At 39.3% G+C, this 23,622-nt stretch overlaps 1 protein-coding gene across 1 annotated transcript; it reads right to left on the bottom strand.

Annotated features, from left to right (window-relative positions):
- Positions 1 to 1,449: 1,449 nt before the first annotated feature.
- On the bottom strand, positions 1,450 to 23,594 carry LOC146515001 (GRAM domain-containing protein 4-like). The gene is made up of 19 exons (XM_085165782.1): positions 23,370 to 23,594; positions 15,005 to 15,246; positions 14,821 to 14,920; positions 14,156 to 14,276; positions 13,594 to 13,655; positions 13,330 to 13,462; positions 12,922 to 12,947; positions 12,136 to 12,227; positions 11,890 to 11,981; positions 11,210 to 11,258; positions 10,988 to 11,059; positions 10,860 to 10,903; positions 10,596 to 10,705; positions 7,893 to 8,047; positions 5,873 to 6,020; positions 5,443 to 5,536; positions 4,629 to 4,719; positions 4,137 to 4,205; positions 1,450 to 3,888 (listed from the first exon to the last, which is right to left on the bottom strand). Exons 2-19 carry the CDS (start codon positions 15,185 to 15,187, stop codon positions 3,781 to 3,783), a joined length of 1,749 nt encoding a protein of 582 aa, XP_085021908.1. The 5' UTR covers positions 15,188 to 15,246; positions 23,370 to 23,594; the 3' UTR covers positions 1,450 to 3,780.
- Positions 23,595 to 23,622: the final 28 nt, after the last annotated feature.

The raw sequence follows: 23,622 nt of genomic DNA, 5'->3' as shown, positions 1-23,622 counted from the left end.
GAGGGAAATTTTCCTGGTACACTTTGGGCTCCTTAATGAGCCTCGTTTAAAAACCACAGCCAGCACCCAGCCTCAGGCAGGACTGACAGGATCTGCAAAGAGTGGTGCGCTCAGCCGAACGCATCATTCAATCAGAGCTTCCTGACCTGCTGTCCATCTACACCAAGTGGTGCAAGACTAAAGCCAGGAAGATTATGATGGACCTCTCCCATCCCAACAATGGACTCTTCTCAGTGTTGAGGTCTGGGAAGTGCTTTTGCTCCCTTAAGGCCAAAAAAGAGAGAATGAGGAGGAACTTCTTTCCCCAGGTTATTCAGGTCCTGAACCAGGTGTAGGGCTGGACTCTCTCACATTCATCACATCATCACACGCACTGTTTGTTTGTTTTTTTGCACACTTCTTAAAATTTATAATTTACTTTTATTCATAATTTCTTTGGTAAACTGTTATTTGCATATTTTTACTGTAAATTACTAAGAATTTACTGTAAGTTAAAATCTGTAAATTTTGTAGTAATCTGTAAATCTTACTGTCAGTTCTTACTGTCATTTACTGGTCGGGCATTGCACAGCAATAAGCATTTCTCCACATGTCATACGTCATGTCATGTGTATGGTTGTGTGTGTGACAAATAAAATTTGAATTTGAACAGCCTACCTGAGTTTTGTTGCTGACATACTGAAGCCCACATTTTCCTGACAAATGTAGCACCATGTAAGGGGAAATAAACAGGCTTTCCTGTATAAGAATAACAAGAATAAACAAGAAGCAACAAAGAAATAATTTTACTGTTTGTGGTAAGTTTATATTGAACAGCTGCAATAAGCTGAAGTTCTTAGACGTAAGAGCATATCTGAAAACACATTTCAGTCACTGTTTAAAGAGCAAGAGTTGTGCTGTAGCTAAATGTATTACCATTAGTGTCCACGATGACTTTGAAAACAGAATACACTGGAAATGTACGTACATGAAAATTATACAGAGTATAAAACCATACAGAACTATTATCTCTGTGAAATTGTTTTATTTTTAGGCCATCTTTTCATTTACAGTGAAAGTCTACAGCTACTTATGCATCTGATCAATATACTTTAAAGTTAAATTACATTAAAAGTGACTGGTATCGGACTATTATGTACACTTGTGGCTTTTTTAAAAAATATATCTGTGGTAAGCCAATATATTAGAGCAAAACATTTCTGGCACAACTTCACCTACTTCCAAGGTGGAGGGAGAGGATGAAAGAATTCACAATGAAGGAACTCCAGAAACACTTAAGGGTTGACCCTGATGAAGGCCACAAGCCGAAACACGTTGGTCAGTCAATAAAGTTGTTCATCTTCCCTTAAGTGTTGCTGGAGTTCCTGCATTGTGAAGCCGATATATTAGGCACGAATGTGATGCCACCTAAAGCATGATGCAGGTACTGCACTAAAAAGCCGCACACTGTTAAGGTACCATATTTGATTTTACTTAAACACATGTACATCACATTTCAACAATAGAAATTACATAATTTAAAAAACATTACACCTATCCATACAAGAAACCATTTTATAAAAACCTCAAATCCAAAAGACACAAAAGGAGGAGAGAAAAATGTTCACAGTGACGTCAACAAGGCAAAAATCAAACCCGAGCAAAAACAGGACACACTGAAAGAAAGTCAGGAAGCTATTTTTAAAGAGTACTTGGCTGAGGCATGATGGTATTAGCAAGTGGCATCAAAAAAAAAAAAAAAAAAAAGAAACCCCACAAAAGAAAAAAACATGTGGAAATTAAAGTGAGATCAAACTAAAGTAAGTGAAGATGTCTACTTCATGTGCAATTTTATTTTTTAAAATTTGTCAGAATTTATATTTAAAAGAACATCTTATTTTGGAGAGTTTTTTATTTTTCGTTTATAAACAAAACAAAAAAACACCACAATCAAAAGTCATAAATCTGAAATAAAATGGACATCAATTTGGGATTCAAACTTTTAATTGAACATGTAAAATACAAAACAAAAAAAAATAAAAAACAAAACATTCAACCCAAAATTAAACAAAAATACACAAATGTTAGTCTGAAGTTTTAAGTCACTTACAACAGATTACAAAAAACAGACATTCTCAATCCCCCCCTCCCCCCCCAAAAAAGTTATCAGATAATAGAAATGAAAGAAAAAAAGTGCTTTTTTTAGTGCTTTAGTTGATTCTTCTTTAAGCTTGATGAAAATCGAATGACAAACAAATACAAAAATGTAGCATTTGTAGTTCCCTGTGGGATTTTGTTTCGTGGCTCATTAATTGTAAAACAGAAAGCATAAACTGCTAAACTGGCATTAGCTTTAGCCACTTAGCTTCTGGCTAAGTCAAACAAAGCTTAAGAAAAAGACTAACTCTGTGGTTTACACTAAATTCCATGTGTCAAAGACTGCTCACATAACTGCTGAACATTGATACAGAATACAAACACTTTACACCAACATATTAACTGTAAGGCTTAGTTGCAATAGTACAATACAGAGTCATATGATGATACTGTTTACAAATCCCTGAAGACACCAATGTATAATAATGAGGTTTAAACACATTTGTTTGCCAGTGGTTTAATACACAGTCATGAAACCCTCCACCTAAGTTTGCATCGAAAGCTATAAAGACACTATTTAACAATAGTATCAGTTTCTCTTAACATTTGAAGATTTGAACTGCCAGCAAGAGACTTGATGGACTTTTTGCTGTTCTTTCATACAATTAGACAATATTGAGTCACAATCAGAACAAGATTAAAAACTACTATTTATATTTTCTGTTTCCTCCCTTCATAATTTGCCTGCAGACAGACTTCCATCAGTCAGTGTTTATAAGTCAGATTAATATGTTTGGTTGTAAGTAAAGGCCAAATTAAGTCTACCACTAAGATTAACTGTATAGTCATTAGAAAACAGTAAAATACATCCATTCCAGTTTCTCAAGAGTGCACAGTGTCATTTTTTTTAAACGTTGTGTTTTGTCTGATTAACAGTTCAAAGCCTGAAAATGTTCAGATTCCATCGATAAAGACACAGAAAAGCAAGAAATTAATATATTGGGAAAGCTGCAGGCAGAGAATAACTGTTCTTATTAACTGACTAGCGAATTAAATTATTATTAAATTTTTTTAGCACAAAAACAAAATGTAGTTAAGTTTCCAGTTTAATTTGCTGCTACTAAAGTAAACTAAAGCCTGCAACCGGTCATGTGACAAACCTGAACCAATAAACTGCAGGTAAAAGTAGCTGTGGGAGTGAAAGTAAGCTTTTGTAAAACTTCTTCTTCTACAGGCTTTTACTATGTGAACCAAAAACGTCCAGTAGATTTTTCACAATAAAAGCCTAAAAACTATGGGAGGGATTGAACCCTTTGAGCTATCAAGAGGCTTTTAATTTAATATCAAGTCTGCGCACGTGAAATGCTGAGATGTTTACCAGAGATGAAAAAACAAAGACGCAATTCTTGTAAATGTTTTTTTCAGTAAACTAACCCTTAGAGAGGATGTAAAGTGCTCTCATTTGTGGATGGTATTGTTAATTTGTTATCAGAAACAGTGATTGATAACAGACTGTCTGATTCTGACAAAAAAATATCAGTGATTAGTTGGAATCAGCTGATTTAATATCAATCACTAAAATACTATCACTGAATTATTTTCATGGGTGACTGATGGGGGAAGACCAGCAGCTCAAACTGAAGTCAGCAGCCATCTAAGAACCTTCAGGTGCTTGTGTTTAAGGCAGCCATCGCAAAGGTCTTACTATGTCTCAGGGTTGATAGCTGTAGCCTTAGTAACGATCTTCATGTACTGAGTGTAGATGGCTTCAAATGCCTCATCTCTGTGCATCATTGCGCCGAAGACCATAGGCTGCAAGAGAACAGAGGAACATTAGAACCAGACTCCACACAAAAAGAAAACAGAGCCACACTTGTTACACATCAGTGTAACAAATTCATACTGTATAGAAATCTGTTAAAGTATTTAGAGTACATCACTTCTCATACTTATTAGTGGTACTTTTACTTGTCAGAGTGTATTCTTACATCTGTGAAATGCTTCTTCTAAATGAGTAAAAACAATTTTAGTTTCTTTGCTATTCTGAACTGAGCTCTTACTTTTTGGGTGGATGGTGTCGCAATGGAGATCCCCATCCCAGATCCAGGCAGCACTGACAAGACTTTGTACTGTGAGAAACAACAGAGCAGATCAGAGCAAATTCAGACCAATGCAAGAAGAGCAGACACGAGCGAACGTTAGAAAGGTTTTAAATATCTGATGTTAGAAAGTAAAAGACTGTTCCCTGAATAAATGAAAACAAAAGCAGTTTCAGTACCTGCAGCACTTTTTCTTTCAGGTTTTTACTCCATTAAGACTTTTCTAAGAACTAACACTGCAGTGTAGTGAAATGACATGTCTGCTTTCTTTCTTTCTTTTTTAAAATTAATTAATTAATAATTTAATCTAATCAAAGACACTCAAATGTTTACACAGGCTAGTTACAGTGGCTTCAAAAACACAAGCTAATCAGGAAATGACATCACAAAGTAATCTAATTGAATATTATAAACCTGGGAAGCATAAACAATATTTCTAAAGTGAACACTTACCTTCTGGATGTCAGTAATGTCGAGCAGTTTGATGACTTTGTTCCTCTTTGAGGACCCGGACCTGGAGCTGGAGCTCTCGAAACACAGGTAACTGTAAAGACAGCAGAGACTCTGTTATCTCCCACTCCTACAACGCTCTGCAATGGCGATTATAAGAGATTATAAGCACTCAGAACATTTATGGCACCCATCCACCGAGGATCAGCAACACACCCTAATGGAAACTTACATACTGCTACCTGATAAGCCAAACATAAGAATAGCCCAGCTCTTTCATCAGACACCCTGGCAGGTTATTTTCTTCTCAGAAGTCTGAAGTAACTACTGTTCATTATTTATGGTCTTTATTATCCTGCATCTCTCACACCAAACCCTAGTTGTTTGGGGAGAGACCCTTCAGTGTTGGTACTCCTACACTCTGAAGCCCTTTCCTCTGAGATCATTTTCAAACAGAAGTTTACTCGTCACCTATTTACTGAAACCTTTGGCCAATAACCTTTTTAACCTTTAACTTTTCAGGTAAAGCAGCCTTAGGCTATTCAGACTTTACGTATAAATGTAAAAGTGTCATATGAAATACTTTAGCAAACGCAAGTTTACTGTTTGAATGTTCATACAAAGACAGAACCAAAAATGCTGCAGAGGCTGCGCGACGTCAGAAAACAAATACGAGGCAAATAAATGACGTACTCAACATGTTATCACTCGTTCTGGTTATTACTACAGGTGCCAAACTTATAGGAGGAAACATTCTGTGTGATAAACAGAGATGTGACACAGTGTCTCTCTCTGCTCATTCTGTCAGATGACTTACTTCTCGGTGACATAAAGCACTCCGTTGCGGATGTAGTCTGTCGGTGTCTTCCTGTCTCTGTTGATGAGGCAGCAGCGCCAGCCAGTCTCACACACTGAAACAATCATTACAATTAAAACATTTCTGGTAAGAAAACAGTCGACATCTAAAGTCCTTTCTATTAAACTGCATTAGCAAATAGATAATTCAGTTTTAGATTCTTTTATGCCTCTGTAAAACAATTTTTTGTCCTTTTCAAGTAGAGTGTACATAAACGTCAAATTTATCTGTTTAAATTTACAATAAAATAATAATATGTGCAAAAAATGAAGGGTGTGAATCCTTTCTGAATCTACTGCACATTACCCACAAAGAATGATGGGCCAACACTTCAGACTGAGTTAGAAGGATCCATCTATTAATTCATTTTCTCCTGTAGTTCCTTTCTCACCTGTCAGAGGGCGCTCACTCTCTGGCACGTTAAACACCTCATGAAAAGCTCCTCTCTTGGTGCTGTAGTATCGCCCTCCATCCTCATCCCGATTGACACCCACAGGAGCTGCTGCGGTGAGGCTGCCTCGGCCCCCAGCAGCTATCACCTGAGCAGGTAGACAGAAGCAGGTACACAATTTGCTAATCACTACAAGTAGCAGTGTCTGAAGCATCCCCGCAGTCAGATGTATAGTCCAGTGCAAAATCACCCCTTACTTTACATTTTTCTTCTAGTAAGACAGACTTTCTTGTAGCTTTTAAATTGGTCTTGAGCAACAGTTCTTTTCAGATTTTTCTTTGGACACTGCCTGCTTTTTACTCAGTCTCAGAGCAGTCCTGGTACATGATCTTTTTCACTGGAATGTGTTTCAGCTCACCTGATGCTGTCCTCCAATACTGCTACAAAATTTTTTATAAGGATACTTGAGTTCAGCCTGGAGGTAAAACGAGCACGTTTTCACTCAAAAACAGAAAATTGAAGGCTCTGAATTGAATCTGAATAAAAATTCTGCCAAATCAAAGAACTTAACCATAAATTGTCCAGTTAGATATTAGCTTCTAGCAGAGGTGTCTTTGACATGCAAGCATAAATATCTAATCTGCTGTTCTTTACTGCAGGAAACCTTCCACTGACCTTTACTGTAATCATCACACAGGACCAGAGCTTTTAAATGTTTTAAGCTGCTGCATCACCCATACTCCCCCCAAAAATGTACTCAGGTATGCTGGAAGATAGGCTGAAATTCAGTGTATGTGCAGCTCAAGACATTAGTTGGGAACAAACATTAACTGTGTCTGTTAACACTGGGTAGGATACATCTGTCAGCAACATTAAAAACGCCTGTCTAACATTTTTAGGATCTAGTTCAATAAAAACAGCTGTGATAAGTTGGAGCAAAAACACTTCTAAGGTGTGTTTGGCACTGAGATGCTGCCAGAGGATTTGGTCATGTCAGAAGCGTAAGCAGAGCGCCCATGGGAAGGTCACAACTCAGCTGAACAGCACATTTTAACCTCTTAACATCTACCAGGTCATCCACAGCCTGTCTGGGGTTAAATTTTGGGGGGGTGGAATATTTACCTAATTTGTTTTGCCAAGTAGAAACGTTCTAACAGAGGATCTACAACAGTGTAAATACTCTGGATTTGAAATGTAACATCTTCAACTTTCTTTAGCACGTGGCTTAAATACTCCAAAATGCTAACCCTCCCCCAGTGAGCTTTGCTGGTGACTTGGTGTTTGTTAAGCAGTTAACAAGATGATCAATCATTATCTCACCTGTCACTGCTTTTAATTTTGAGGCTGGTTGACATACATTGTTTTCTGATTTAGGTTTAAATCTAATCTCTCATTTTATGGGATGTAGTAACTATTTTACACTTAGAAAAAGAAGACAACAAAACTTTATTCATTCTTACCTGAACTTTGGCATTAGATCTTACTTGGAGGTAAATCACAACATTTGTGCCAGATCTACATTTGTTAAAAGGGTGAAGCTAAAGGAAAGGTCACAGGGTCATCTGAATATAAAGTGGGAAAATCTGACTAGTACGCCAGGTGTAATATTACGATTCGGGACGTCCCACTCTAAGAGGATTTTAACCAGATAGACCAACACTTCAGCAGCTGATTGGTTACAGCCAGTGATGTCAGTCAAAATATCTGATCACAACTCTCACCACAGCACACACTATGGGCCTCTACACTGTGATTGTAAATATAACACACACACACACACACACACACACTCAGCGCACAATCCTACCTGTTCACATTCAGACAGCTGGGAGAGAAAAATACAACCAGACCAGTAAGAACCAGTAACAAGCTGATCCAGTCTGTGCTGGTTTTTCCAGCCTATGATGTCACTACTGCAGGGTTTGTTCCTTTACGTCATGTAACTGACACAGACTAACATCAGCCCGGTGCTGAGATCTCTGAGCTCCGTGTGTAGATGTATGCAGGAGTTTGGACTCACTCGTCGGCCCAGCATAGTGTTGCTGCGCTCTTTCAGCTGCAGGTCGGTGGGTAAATTTGTCCAGATGATGTAGGGGGTGTCATAGCGCTGCCTCAGCTTGGGACAACTCTTAAAGATGAAGTCAATGATGAAGAACTTGATACCTGCGTATACACCTGAGGATTAAAAAGTAAAAATCTTTTATAGTGCATATACTGGACAAAAAAAAGTTGAATATGAAGCTGCTAAGCAAGATGCAAAGAGGAAGAAGAAGAAGATTCATGGATGTATTGAAGGAGGAAATGCAGAATGTTGCTGTGACTAAAAAGATGCTAGAGACAGGAGAGGACAGAGGCACACAATCTGCTGTGATGACCCCTAAAGGGACTCACCACAGCCATCCCACCCATCCCCAGCAGAAACGTTCATTTCCATCAAAACTATAAGGTTCCTTCAAAATGAGCATTCATCTACATTGTTGGACTTAATAGACACTTGTCTGAAATCTTTATCACAGGTCTGCATGCCTTTTTAACAGGCAGTAATCAAGAAGATTCACAGGAACATCTGGCCTGTTATATATAGCTGTTTTCACAAGTGTACTGGATTCCTCACCTTTTATAGTGCACATGTGAACACAGATATCTGATGCACCCTTATACCTTTTGCGTGATGTTGGATTGTGCTGATGTGTGAATACAAGGATCGCAAAATTTCAAAATCCCTGGTAGCCCTTTGGGCAGAGACTCTTCAGTTTTTGGTAGCCCAAAATAAATTTAAGTAGCCCGAATAAAAAAGAGAGCAATTTTTTGATTGATGTTTTGTTTCCTGTTTTGTTTCCGTTACAATATTATACATTAAAGTATAATAGTGTAACGGAAACAAAACATTAATCAAAAAATTCCTGAAACACAAATTACAACATTGTATAAAAATTACAATCATCAACTCAAATACTTGGTTCTAACTGAACAGAAATTTCTATGAACTTGTAAGAACTGTAGGACATGAATCAGTCTGTGTCAGATCCTGAATTTGAAATTTCCACTGAAGTCACGGGTAAGAGGTAAGTGGAACCAAGATCTAGGCCATTTGCTTTTTGAAGTTTGCAAAGACTGCTAAATTTTGCCAGTGGGAAAACCAACAACACACCCGGCAGAACATTATGTTATTTACACGGGTGCACATAAGTGGTCCGCATGTGCGCATTCGCTGTCAAAATAAAAGACGCGCACCAGATAAGAAGTTGCAACGCGCGTTTGCGTCCATATAAAAGGCAGTGTTTATGTACGCTAGAGTGGGATTTTCACGGCACATTCTGCACCACATCTCTGTGCGTTCATCATTTGTTTGAAGCCAGCTCACCTCCTGCAACCACTTTCCCGAGAATACGCACTTCTTTTGTGGTTCGGACTCCTTCTGACATTTCTTTGGAGGTGGAGGAAAACCAAAGTAATTGCTTAAAGGAGCTTCTTCGACATCTTTAAGAGTTCTAAACAAATGTCTGTCCTCCTCCAGAAAATCCTATGTACGCAAACACGCGTTGCAACTTCTTATCTTGTGCGCATTTTTTATTTTGACAGCGAATGCGCACCTGCGGACCACTTATGTGCAGTCCTGGTTATTTGGCTCGTCATATTGCAGCCACAGAAATTCTTTTGTCCATGAAACCATAAAGCTGCACTTTCTTTTTGCCTCATAGTCTGATTTGTCATAACTTTTCCTTTTTGTGGTAAGCTTTTCTTTGGCTGTCACTTCTTCACGCTGACCTGTCTTATTTGGCTCAGCAGAACTAAAATATATATCCTGCTGCTTTTACACACGCACTCACATAACGCTCAGCGATTCTCTGCGCGATCAACCTCTCACATGTTTAAGCTTGCTGCAGGAGATTTCACTTGTCATGTTTGCATAGTAAGCTAACGATTGATAAGATGATGTCAGAGGAATTGGTGCGCAAATTATCATCACTCACCAATCAGTGCTGTCGCTCTCTATACACAGTTCGCGCGATTGCAAAGTGAAAGCAAAAAACAAGCGCAAATTCAAATTCACAAGCGATTTCAATATGTCACATATTGACAGTGGCTCACCGATGCCAATGACATAATTACCCAGCTACATTTCCGAAAGAATGCAAAAGCATTGACATATATTTTTCCTTCCTATGATAGCCCGACGGGCAGGGCAGAGATAGATTTTGGTAGCCCGAGCCCTGGAATAGCACAGCTAATATTTCAGTGTATTCTCTGCTAGTGAGTGGGCACCATATGTGTTGCCTACTGCACACTATCTCCTAACCACACTCAGTGTTTCCAATTGTGTCATGATCTTTGAAGGAGACCGTTTGCTGTTGTAATTATATATTGTTAGATTATGAAAGTTTTGAACTTTCAAATAATGTCACCTTGTCCCCAAGGAGCTCATCAAAAAGCAATAAAAAAAAAAAAGCTTAATATTAGATGCAGCCCTATATTCAGTGAATTTATGAAGGTATGACTGGAGCCAAACGTTGGACATAACATTAATGTTCAGCGCTCACACAGCTGTCGTGTTTTTAGACATGTGCATAAACAGAATATCTTTTCTCATCCATTCTTTTAGTGGATGATATATATTCTTTCATTCTGATATTTACTGAGAACAAGTGATTTAAATCTCAATAAGGGGGGAAAACGAGAGCACAGAAGGTGATTAACTTTTTATTTATTTATTTATTTTTACCTATGATGAATCCCAGCAGTTTGTACGGGAGCAGGCATGAGGAGATGAAGGTCAACCACAGACCAACGTACAGCTTCTGAGTCAGCTCCGGCTGAACCCACATGAACAGACTGCGCGCACACACACACACACACACACACACACACACACACACACACACACACACACACACACACACACACACACACAGTATAAAGAAGCACTGTAAATGGATCACCAGTTCTTTCTGAGCTGAAACATGAAACTGTGTGTAGAAAAGCTTACTTCTTTATTTTCTCCAGGATGTTGGCCATCCTTCCAAACAGATTCTGTAAGGACATAACGATAATAATTAAATGTGTCAAAAAGAACCACTTGTGACCTTAGACCTCTCACTGTCCATCACATTTCACCTGAGCTTTCTGAGCGACATCCAGGACCAGCTGGAACTTCTCAGACACAGTCAGGTCTTCCTTAGGAGGCTCCTGAAAAAACAAAATGAGAATCCCGAATATCTGTTATTAAAGAACTTAACAGTTTCCATTTGGACATCAGGACAGTTTTATGCGAGTCATTTCATAATAAAATGTTTAGTAATGAATATGAGGAGGCCAGAATAAAGAGAGATTTCTCACCACTGGCTCTGAAACTTCAGGTACAATGCTCCACTGGATCCTCCAGCCTCTAAGAGCAGAGAATCATGGGAAAATATGAGCTACACAATAAATATAATGAACTTCATTGCCTTGTATGCCCTTAAATGTGTCTTGTTGTATCAAGACACATTTAAGGGTCCCTCATCAGACCACTGTAACCAGATATTCAACAAAATTCTGCAGTAAACCTTTGCTCATATTGAACAGCTCTGATCCAGTCATCTGATCATCAAGCGACTGGCACTGTAACAATTTCAGATTCTTACAATGGTCAGTATGTTGACTTTAAGAGCCAACTGTTCACTTAACACATAATTCATGACCCTGACATATGAATACACTGATAAGATAAGGAAAAAAAGTATGTAAAAAGATGCTAACTACTGAATTTGCACTAGATTTGCCACGGCACGACTACATGCGTCTTAAATTGAAGAATCTACTGAAGCCATTTTTTTAGTAACTCTAAAAGTAAATAACATATTTGTCCAGCAAGTTAAAAAAACAAAAACACCGCAGACAAGGGAACAAGTATTCCTGATAAACCTTACCTACACTGACTTAGTACTGAACCTTGACCTGGTTTAAAACTGTTGCCTTTTGTCTGGTTCTGATAAAAGCGGTGTGACTAACTTAGAGAGAGCAAAGGTTACACTAACTTGGCAATGAGGTAATTCAAGGACAGGCGGAGAATGGCGAGGAACAGGAACATGGGGATGACCCATCCATTCCACGCCACATACATGTAGACCTGTGGAGATCACATAGGTGTAAACACATTTAGTTTTGAATCAGTCTGTCTACTTGTGTTATATCTGTTGTGACTGGTGGATCCAATCCATGTTTAAAAGAATTGACTGTTGACCACCTGAACTGTGTGTGTGTGTGTGTGTGTGTGAACTCACAATGAAGGCAATGGCTGATGTATAGATGGAGTACCAGCTGGATAAGGCAGAAAGGTTCCTCATGAAATTGGTAACGGGTCTAAATCCTCGTTCTGGAAAGTAGACAAACTGACATCAGCTGACTTAATCATGCCAAAGAAAACATCAGCTCTATAAATGCATAAACTTATTTGAATGTTTATGCATTTGGCTTGGGTTTAGTATATCTGATGTCCTGGTGATGTGAATGGGATGCGTGGCTAACAAGGAGATGCAGTCTGTCTCAAACCCAAACTCATTAATGACTATCACATGCTAAATGTCCCCTTCTGTTTCCTTATTTGCTCTGTGGAGCACATTTTGAGAATTCCCTTGAATTTAAATGTTTTAACTTCTTACATAGTTATGAAATAACAACAGGATATATCTATGCAAATGTTCCATTATCCTTGAGCTACTTAAAACTAAATGACTCTAACAATGACTACACTGCTGCCTAATCAGTTAATGCAATAGTTTTAACCCCTTGAATCTAATCTCTTCAGTTAAATTTTTATATTTAATGTAATGATGTTCTGTGGGACGTACAATATTGTCTACTTATCGCATATGGTCTAATGAACTATTTTACCGTATCCCACAAAGATCTATTCTTGGCCCTTCACTGTTTCACTTGCTCATGCTTCTGTTTATAGCAAATACATGACCTGTTACTGTAGTACTATTGCACACTATACCAGCAGTGCAGCTCACTGTCTTCAGACAATGTTGCATATTACATTTGGTAAAAAAACCAAGCAAACTTACTGAGCCGTCTCATGTTTTCAGTCAACCTGTGGATTATAAAAAAGATAACATGATAAAGAACACAATGAAAACCTATGTGGCTATAATAACTCCACAGCAGACCTGGTCCAATTTTCATACTTTTCAGTAGCTTTATTGTTACGGTGGCAGTTTTACAATTACAAATATAAAAGGTTTCAGATGTGTTTGCATGGCTGGAAAAACTGTGTGGATTAGGTGATAAGTTCTTGAAAAGCTCAGCACTGCAGTGTGTGTGTGTGTCTGTGTGAGTGTTTAAAGATGTCATTTTTTAAGTTAATATGATAATAAAAATGTCAGTTCAACCAATGTCAGTTTTCAGTTTTCTACCATTACAGTTCTGCTAACACCCAGAAGTCTGTCACAGACAGTTTCAGAATGTTTTCTGACCTTTTGGCACTCAGTGGTTCCTCCGTCTCCACTGTCATCTCCTCTGGTTGGAAGCGGAAATCTTCGATATAAACACCAAATCGATCATAAAGCCATTTCAATAAGGTGTCAACCAGAGTCTCCTTCTGTTTGTCTGAGGGGAGAAACAAGGCAATTGTGATAATAATTAAAGGACCATTCAATTAATTCTGTTTCTTTTCACGTCAAACAAAGGTGAAAAGATGGAACATCTACAAAAAGTGAAAGAGCATAGATCAACCATACCACTGCCAGCAGCTGAAGGAGCAGACGGAGCTTTAGGTGTCTGAGATGGTGAGTCTTCAAGTCTGCAAGAGGTAGAAACTGTGTCGTGTCAGTCCAGCATAAAGCATAGGAGCAAGCCGCTTTGAGTCCAGCTCAGCAAATTTAATTAGTCTCAAATTTTACATACTTTATAAATAGAAATATGGTCAAAGTTTCAAATAATGATTTTTGGTACATGAGCCGAAAGCTCAGGGTTCAGACCGTTTTCTTCTTCTACATGTGGGTTTGTATTGTACCAAAAAGACCAGACCTATCTGACATGTTCATCACAGCTCTGGCTGTGAGGACAGCAGCCCCACCCAAGTGCTGTTTAAACACTGACCTCCAATCAGGGGAAAATGTCTTAAAAGTTAGATGGTTTTAAATGGGAAATATTACAATGGCTTGTTTTAGACAGAAGAAGACGTGAGGGACGCAGTACAAGACAAAAACTGATTATGAAACACTAAAATCACCTTTAGTGGACTCAAAGTGCATATAACGGGCTCCCTTTAATATATGAAAATATATATATACAACTAGCCTGGATCTCAGGGCATCATTGATTTTCTGTTCCAGCTCGATGCGTCTGCAGCGCTCCTTTTCTAACTCCTGTTTCAGCGAATCCACATTGGACTCCTCTTTAAGTTTTCTCAGCTCCTCCTCTGAAACAGACAAACACTGGAAGTTAAAAGTGCTAAACTTATAATAGTGAAACTGAAGCATGACAACGTAGGTGACAGAAACTTTATTTTATTCCTATTAATACGATTAGTATTTTTTTGAGGATGTGGGCACAAATGGCTTATTCACCAAAATCTCTCTGCATGCGTGTCAAATGAGGTCAGCAGGGTTATTAATAGCTCTGTGTGTGTGTTACATAAAAGGCCAAATATTGACTGATTACAGAGCACTATCAGGACTGTACTGGATGTTTGACGCTTACAATGAACTGACAACTGAAGAGCTGTGATGTCGACTCATCAGTTTCTACAAAGCTGATGGATGGAAGACTTGAATGACACTTGTTTGAATGCAATTCTGACAAAATCATTTTAACTGATTTGAGTGAGAGGAAAGAGACCTGACAAAAAACCTGGCACCTGGTCTGCTTCGTCTACGTAAATCTGACCTTGCTGAGCTAAAGTTCATTGGTTATTTTTCAAAATAAAACTTGACATATGAAGATAAAAATCATAGAATACTCACGCAAATAGTGCTTCTCCAACAAGGCAATTTCTAAATGACCTTTAACCTCATTTAAATCTGTCCTGTCATCCATAGCTGCAGAAAAAGATCCTGGACCAGCCTTAGAGAGAGCAGGAGAAAACATAATAAGCAACATAACATAAAAAAAAGTAAAAATACTGATTTTCTCTGTGTGGTTCTGCACCTGAGCATCACCCTGCGGCTCCACCTCTGCCTCCCTCACCTCCTCTGTCTCTCTGACAGAGGCGCGAGGTTTAATCACAATCTCCTCGCTGCATTCTGTGTCGGATGTGTTGGGCGACTCAGCCAGATCCAGGAACTCATCCCGCCGTCCCCTGAACCGGATCCTGTCCAAACGCTTCAACATGGTGGGCACCACAGAGTCGAGTGTCTACCTGAACATGACTAGCCCCCCAGCTGCAAAGACTAGAACAAAAAAGAACCAATTTGCAAATGCTGCACCACTTATCTGTGTATCTGTGAAAGTGAAGCTACCAGTCAATCTACACCCCCACCCTCACCTATGGTCACAATTGGAAAATAAGCCTCCTTCCCAGGATGTCTGGGCTCCCCGTTAGATATAAGGTGAGGAGTTTGATCATTTAGGGCTCAGAATAGAGCCACTACTTTTCCACGTCAAAAGGAACAGGTTGATATGCTGTGGATATCTGAATAGGATTCCTATTCAGATAGCCGATGTCTGTGGGTTTGTGAGGTGCTTCACAAATCCAGGAGACATGGGCCTCTCGATAATAATAGCAACTTCATTTATATAGTACTTTTTAAAACAGTTACAAAGTGCTTCACATGTTACAACATACAGACACATAAACGCATAATCAGCCATACCAACCAGACAGCGGTCAGAGTTATATCTTTCACACAGGCCTCCGGACAGCAAAAGCTACGGCCACCACACTAAACCATTGAGATGCCAACAACGGGCACCGTAGGCAGACGCGGCCTCGAAAAGGTGGAAGATGATGGGCAGCTCTGAGGCATGACTGCATGTGAGCGCCAAGATGCAGCTTTGGGGGCAGTAGTAGCAGCAGCAGCAGTAACTGGCAGAGTTAAACGCAGATGCCCGGCTTCTGGACGAGGGAGATGACTTAGGGTCTGTGCTCGAGCCAGGCAGCCAGGAGGAGTGGTGGTGAGGAAGCCCAGGTGGGGACACACCTGTGACAGCCAGTCAGTGAAAGAGCAGCATCCCCATCGGGCAGCAATCCCAGTCCAAACAGTCCCCAGTGTCGCCGGTCTGAGGGACATCTCCGGTAGCTGGGAGGCAGAAGCATTATCCCACTCTGGACCAGATGGCCACTCAGGCTGTCCGCACTTGAAAGCATGGTGCATCCACATTTTCCAGTGTGTAAAATTTGTTCACCAGTTGAATAGCCTCTGGGTATAGATGGAATGGGTGTCACCAGATACCCTTGTTACCCTTTACTAAAACCCATGGCTCTGAGTTGCAGGACATAGAGCAAACTTGGGATTTTGGCGTCGTCCTGAGGTTAAGCCACATCTCATCAGCCAGAGCCAGGAGATCTGCTGAGATGGCTGGCTCTTCTCCAGAGTTGGCCGAACTGGACCAGGGGTGTGTGTCAACACAATGAGCTGCTGGGACCGAGCACTGCAGAGTAGCTGCCAATTTCCCACTGCAGAAGACGTGTAGGGAAACCAGGTGCTTTCCTTGAAAACTCCATGATAAGCTCCTCCCTCTACCTAAGAGCCTATTTCAGTCGCTGGATATCCTCTTGTAACTGCGAGCATGCTGGTAGGCGATGACAGACAGCCATGGCTTGAGGGCAGCAAACAGCTGACAGACAGGCTAAAAACAAGGCTACCCAGGCTAGGCTTGGTAGCAGACGAACCAAGTCAGGAGGCTTCAGGGCGTGTTGGTTAGCAGCGGTTGTACCATTAGAGTTGAAAAGGGTGTCAAGCAGGAATTACAAATTTCAAAAACTACTTAAGATTTAGTAAATCGAGAAAAAACATTAGAAGTCGCCAAGATACGCCGAGAGTGGTTTGAAAGACGGTGGTCCGGAAGTGACATCAATAGATGGATGGATGGAGACAGCTGTTTATCACCATCTGTCACCATAATCAGTGATTTAGCAAAGCAGAGCCTTCCCTCCATGACAGCAGTACTGCAGTGCATGAGCATTTAAAATGCCATTTAAAACCAGCTGTGATGTCGACTCTGAATGGGTCATGTTTGTACAGTAAACATACCACCTGAGCTACCTGCTGTAGCTCAGGTGGTAGAGCAGGTCATCTACTGATCGGAAGGTTGGTGGTTCGATTCCTGGCTTCCCCTAGTCTGCATGCCAAATATCCTTGGGCAAGATACTAACCCCAAATTGCTCTCCGATGCATCCATCGGAGTATGAATGTGTGTGAATGTTAGCTATAAAGCACTTAGAAAGATGTGCTTGTGTGAATGGGTCTGAAAGGGTGAATGCACAAGTTGTGTAAAGCGCTTTGAGTGCTCAGATGAGTAGAAAAGCGCTATATAAGAACCAGTCCATAAAGTTTATGTTAGCCTTCCTGTGATTAATAACAGGTTTTTCTAATTCTGTTTTGTTCTTTTTTACTAGCATTAAGCAAAGGTGTATAGATGAGTTTGTCCTGAAAAGAGGCTTGTGCACCTCTCAAACTGCTGAAGTCGTGACAACGAGCGAGGTACTGCAGCTTAGAACAGGAGGTTTGCCCACAGGAAGCAGAGATAAGGGCTAGTCATTGACTAATAGACTAATCGAAGAAAATTAGCAGATTAGACGACTACTAAAGTAATCATTAGTTGCAGCCTATTTATAATTAGGAACAGCAGTTTTTGGTATCCAGGAGGTTTACAATATTCAACATATCTGTTTCAGCATGCTCACACTTGTTGAATCAAACAAAATCAAAGTGGATTGTTTAATTTAAAAATAATAAATAATAAAAACGATCACATTTGTATTTATTTTTTAAATCTAAACAGCAAAGAACTCTTTAGTCATGCCTGGCACGGAAAACCCATGCAACTCTAAACTCTGGGTTTTTTAGCAATGAGGATGGAGAGCACAGCAGGGCTGCAAATTAAATTAAACCAAGTACAAGGAAAACATAAAGACGCACATTTGACACACACTGAACATGTTCGCTTCCGCTCTACTTTTAACTGTGATAACTGACCTGTGTGTGAAGCTCCTACAGCACTTAAGTCATCACAGTCTACTGCATGTTTATAAAGGGAGAGTCCACTTCATGCTACTGACATGAAGTCACAAAGTTAAATGTTTGTTTTGGGAGGAGGAGGAACGGTTTCATCATCTGCTCTTTAAAAACAGAACTGGATGCAGATTTTGTGCCATCTCTTGTAAAACTTGGACTCTTGGTTTATGCTCACCACCAGCTCAGTCAGATTAAAAACTGGGATTTAATTCCATGTGACTCATATTAATTATACAAATGTACACCAACATTATGACCAACCGACTCAGTATTCTAACGTTGTGTCTGGACAGTGTAAGAACTTCTATACCTATTACATGTCATAAAACACATCATTTAAACATGAAGACTTCAAGTTTACTACCTACTAATTGATAAACTGACTGATCATTTTGCCTGGCTCAACACTGACTGTCTTATCTAAGCCATAGACATGTTTCTGTAAATGTTTAACTAATCTTTTAAGCCGCTAATTATGATCTGGGTCCATTTGTTACTTTTGAAGCCAAAGAAGATTGTCGATATGCTTTTAAAGAGAAATGTCCATCACAATATGTCTGCTATGCAGGAAGAAAACACAATTAACTGGGACTTTGTTGTTTCTATAAGAAGGAAGCCCTATGAACATCCATCCATCCAACCTCTTCCACTTTTTAATTCAGAGTATAAAAAGGGAAGACCGGAGCTTATTCCAGCTGTTCCAGGGCAACCACTCAGAGACAGACATCTGCACACTGACATTCACAATCTAGACTCACCACTTCACTTCACGTGCATGTCTTTGGAGAGTGGGAGGAAGGCAGAGAAAACCCACCCTACCACAGAAAAACATGCAAGCTCCAAACAGAAAGTTGCAGAGAGTAATCCTTCAGAGTTTTTCTACTCTGAGCACTAACTGCACTCTCTTCACACACATATTCATATAAGCACTTTTATCGATATCTAAGCACTCTGACTAACATTAACACACAAGGATGCACTGGGGGTAACTCGGGGTTCAGTATCTTGCCAAGGATTCAACATGCAGACTGCAAGAGCCAGGAAGTGAACCATCAACTTTCCAGTTGGTAGACAATGCACTATATTTTTCATGTTTGTTATTTATTCCTGCTGTCTTACTATTCATATATTATTCCTGGCCAGTTGGTGTGGAGCACCCACGATTTCACTGCACATATAGAACGACAATAAAGGGCTATTCTTTGCTATTTTCCACTGAGTGATGTGATTGGTAAAAACTATTAAATAATCCAGTGAATCAAAGACATAAGAAAATGTGGGCCAAAATCTGACTGGTTGTAAATCACTGCTTGAAAATCTCAATGTAGCCAAAATCAAACAAAAATTTACTCTGTTTTTGAAGTGGTAGGGTACAAACAAACATCAGCCTCTTTTCCATTTCAGGGTCCCAGAGCAGCTGGAGTCTATCATTGCTGTCATAGGATCAGAGGCACTCTGGACAAGTCACTAAGTAACAACAAAGTATCAGCCATCCACATTCAGAATGTTCCAATCAGAATCTCCAGTTTTCCTAACATGCATTTCTTTGGACTGTGTGAGGAACTCAAGCAGACATCAAAGAAGTATAACAGGAATGAGCTACTCAGCTGTCGGTCTCCAGCTGTACGTGTCTGTATCATCAACAGAAGAATAATCTAGGTTTTACTGTGAGGCAACAGTGGTAACCACCACACCACTCTGCCACCAAGGAGTAACACAAGTTAAATCCCACACAGCTTTGCTTCAGCTGATTTTTTCTCTTTTAAAATGCAAACATCTAATAAAAAGTTTCAAATTTAATAACAAAAATTTTAAAGCATATTATTCTACATGTAATATTAAAATATAATATAATAATATTCTAAATCACCTGCAATAATGTCAAAGCTCAGCCCATGATGTGAAGCACTACCCTCACAGAAATCTAAACTGAAACCAGAATATCCTGTGTGTGATCACAACACACGAACGTCCTCAGCAGAAGTTACAGCCCTGCTCTAAACTACAGCAATGGCTGAAGGTGTGTTCAGCCTGAAGATCACCGAGCAGTCCGACTGGTCTGCCTGCTTCTGTTGGTTACTGTCTGAACAGGCAGTACTGACAGACAAAGGCACTGACTGCTGTCTGGGAGCCTCTAATTATTACCGCACAGATTAGCACCTAACAGAAAGCAGGAGCAGAAACAGACTTTTTCTGACCCTTTGCAGGTAACACAGAGATAAATTTAACACCTTTAATACTATCCAAAAGATGAGATTATAAAGGAAATCTGTTTGGAGTGATAAAGCCTAGATTTATTTATTATGACATCACATTTTTCAGTACTTCTAATCAATGTGACCTGACCTGGATAAGCAGTAGAAAAATTAATGGATCAACCCATAATTCCTATTCACTGCAACCTAGTGTTTCCCATAGATGTGGTTATTTTGTCTCTAGGGGACATTTTGCTAAATATGTACTCTGCACCTTTTTTATAGATTTTCACAGGAAAAAGTTAAGTTGTGACCAGAAGATTTCATGTGCTCATAATAGGCATGGAAGTCATGTAATTCATGGCTTTTGATGATTTCTTTGAAATGTCCTTTTTGCGTAATGGAACGATAATGCAGCATTCATCTTTAATTACTTTAAACAAAATTAAGTGCACAAATTTACATTTATTTTGGAGCTTCTGTAATCTACACAGGATCGAAAGTATGCATGAAGGCTCAAGTAGACAGCTACTCTTTTGGAAGTCAACAGAAAATACAATGAGCCCTCTTTATGTGTTATTTTTATTATCTTATTGCCCCGTGACCCGGGCAAGGATAAGCAGAAGCAAATGGATGGATGGATGATATTTCATTATCTTATATATTAGATTATTTTGTTGAAATGTAACAGTAATGTAAAATGAATTCATTACAAGTAAAATACTCATTTTTGAATTCTGCCAACAGAGATATAATCAAATCCTGAGAAAATGATTTCCTTCCTAATCTTCCTGCACTTACAGTGTAAGTATTGTTTGTTAATAACCATCATCCAACTCTGTAAAAGAAATCTACTTCCAGCTTCCCCTAATGTGAATTGATTTCTTTAATGTGCTTATCAGCACCAAGTCTTATGTTCAGCGATAACAATGCAAACTTTTTTTAAGCTCCTGATGGAAAAGGATTTCCCCATTACCATGCAAATAGATTACATATTATCTTGTTAAAAATATTTTACACATATATCGAAAACGTATAGAAATGTTTTGATGATGAAAACAAATCAGGTATTTATTTTTCCATTATCCTACATTATATGCACTCACTTGTGGCCTGAGATTAAAGTTAAAGGGTATGAATCATGACGGTGTAATCTAGTCCTCAGTTCATTCTATGTTTCATAGGCAACCGAGCTGGCCATCATGTGCTAATGAACTGGACAGCGCACGACATTGTCTGGTTGTCGCAGATTGCTTGGATGGGTGGCGTTTTGTTTTGTCAAGCTTTTGAATTGTTTGGCCCTCCATTAAACCCACTTCACTGTGGACAGTGACACTGGTGTTCCAGCAGTTTCCAGTACATGCCAGACCTGGTATTTCCGTGCTGGTCCCTGAACATCCAAACCAATTTCCTGCATTCTGAGAGTAACAGACAGAACAGGCTGCCCTCCCAGACCTTGGCAAAGTGATGACACTTTAAGTTGCCATGATAATACAATTTCAAATTCATTTGCTATTCATTATTCCTCACTAATAAGACAAAATTATTTTTTTATCCAATTACTCAATCAACTGATGGAATAATCGTTAGAACACTCAATTTCTAAAATAATCGATAGATTTTCAAAACCATGAGGAAGATTTTGACTCGTAGTAATGGTGATGAAGTCATATCTCGAAAAGTTAACTTGATCATTTTCAACCAATTTTCCTAATTAAAAATTTGATTTAAGAAAATAAGTATTTAACATCAAGTTTAGAGATTTCATTCATTTTTCAAATTATTTAGAGCATTTGATTGATTTCATTACTGATCATGAAGGTAGATATATTTTAGAGCCCATTAAAAAACAAAGGGTACAACAAACTACACAATACCTAACATGTAAATCGTTTTATTTTTGTAGCAGAATAAAATGTGCTCCTCCTCAGTCTGCAGCAGTTTGATCGGGCAAGTACTGTAGAGGAGAAGACTGTTAATGGGCACTCATTAACAGAGTCTTCTCCTCTTCTAAAATTGTGTGGTCCTTTCAACCTGACTGAAGTCAACCTTAACAACATTCCTATCCCAACGCTCTAAGAGATCTTTGAACTGATGAAAGGAAACTCTCACGTGGAGTTTCCCAGTTTGGGGTCAAGAGCCAGACACACTCTTTACTTTTAAAATTAGTCTTAAAACTTCTTTTTTTGATAGAGCTTATAGTTAGAACTGGATCAGGTCACCCTCAACCATTCTTTAGTTCTCCTTCTAAAGGCCGAGCTTGCTGATAGAGCTCCATTTCTTTTCCACAAACTTTTTTTTCACTCCCCTGGTGTTTATATACCACTGCTCTGTGTCATTAAATTGCATCTTCTGTCTACCATAGTGTGTTTTATCTCTCTTCTCCTTCTATTCATGCCACAGCTAGTCGCAGCAGTTGGCTACTCCTCCCTGAGCCTGGTTCTGATGGAAATTTCTTCCTGTTAAAAGGGAGTTTCTTTACTACTGTCGCCAAGAATAAGTTCAAGGGTTAAAAAGCTACAAATTACTTCTATCTAATAAAGTATTTTTATATCATCATCAAGTTTCATTCCAGTCTTAAAATGACATTCTTATACCCTTTAAGACAAGTTTCAAGGAAAATTAAACAACTCCTTTACTACATTGAAGGGTCTAAGTAACAATCATGTAATTATTAATTGGACTGTTGATTATTTTCTCTGTTAATGATTTTTTTATATCATATACAGGGATAAAAAACAAACAGCCCCAAACAGGTGCAGTCCAAAACCAAAACCAAATATTCATTTTACTATCTGTATAACAAAGTAATATGACAGATTTGCACATTTGAAAGTTGAAAACAAGTGCTTTGTGCAAATGACTACAACAATAATTTAATAAGAAAAAATAGCTGCCTGGTAGTTTAGTACCCATGTAGCAGATTAAATTACTAACTCGCTGTCTAATTAAGTTTTTTAAGACTTCCCATTACCCTCCCACCTTAATGTGTGACAGCCAATTAGCTGCAGTCTACAGAAAGCGCACCGGTCGGTCCGCGGAGCACAGGTTGGGCACACCTGGACACTCCAGAGAAGATATAAAGAGAATCCTAACAGTGAAGTGCGAAGAAAAGAAGCAAAGGGCGAAGAAGTGTCTCACCATGAGAGCAAAGATGAAGCAAACTTTCCCTTCTTTCTGTTTTTCCCGGCGATCCAAGCCCACTGGAAACCGGGTCAAACCCGCTCCTAAGCCGATGTAAATCGGACCAGAATCCACTGAGACACGCTGCACGCCTGTCTCTCTCCTCCGTCCTCACAATTAATCCAGATGTGGGGGCCTGTGAGGGCGTTTAACCGAACCGCGTTGCTCCATCGGACACAATAATCACTTCTGTGGGCGGGGTGAGCAAGCG

Source organism: Neolamprologus multifasciatus, chromosome 7, assembly GCF_963576455.1.
Source record: "Neolamprologus multifasciatus chromosome 7, fNeoMul1.2, whole genome shotgun sequence".
Taxonomy (NCBI): Eukaryota; Metazoa; Chordata; class Actinopteri; order Cichliformes; family Cichlidae; genus Neolamprologus; species Neolamprologus multifasciatus.
The sequence above is the reverse complement of the archived record's forward strand: the minus strand, read 5'-3'. Positions and strand labels throughout refer to the sequence as shown.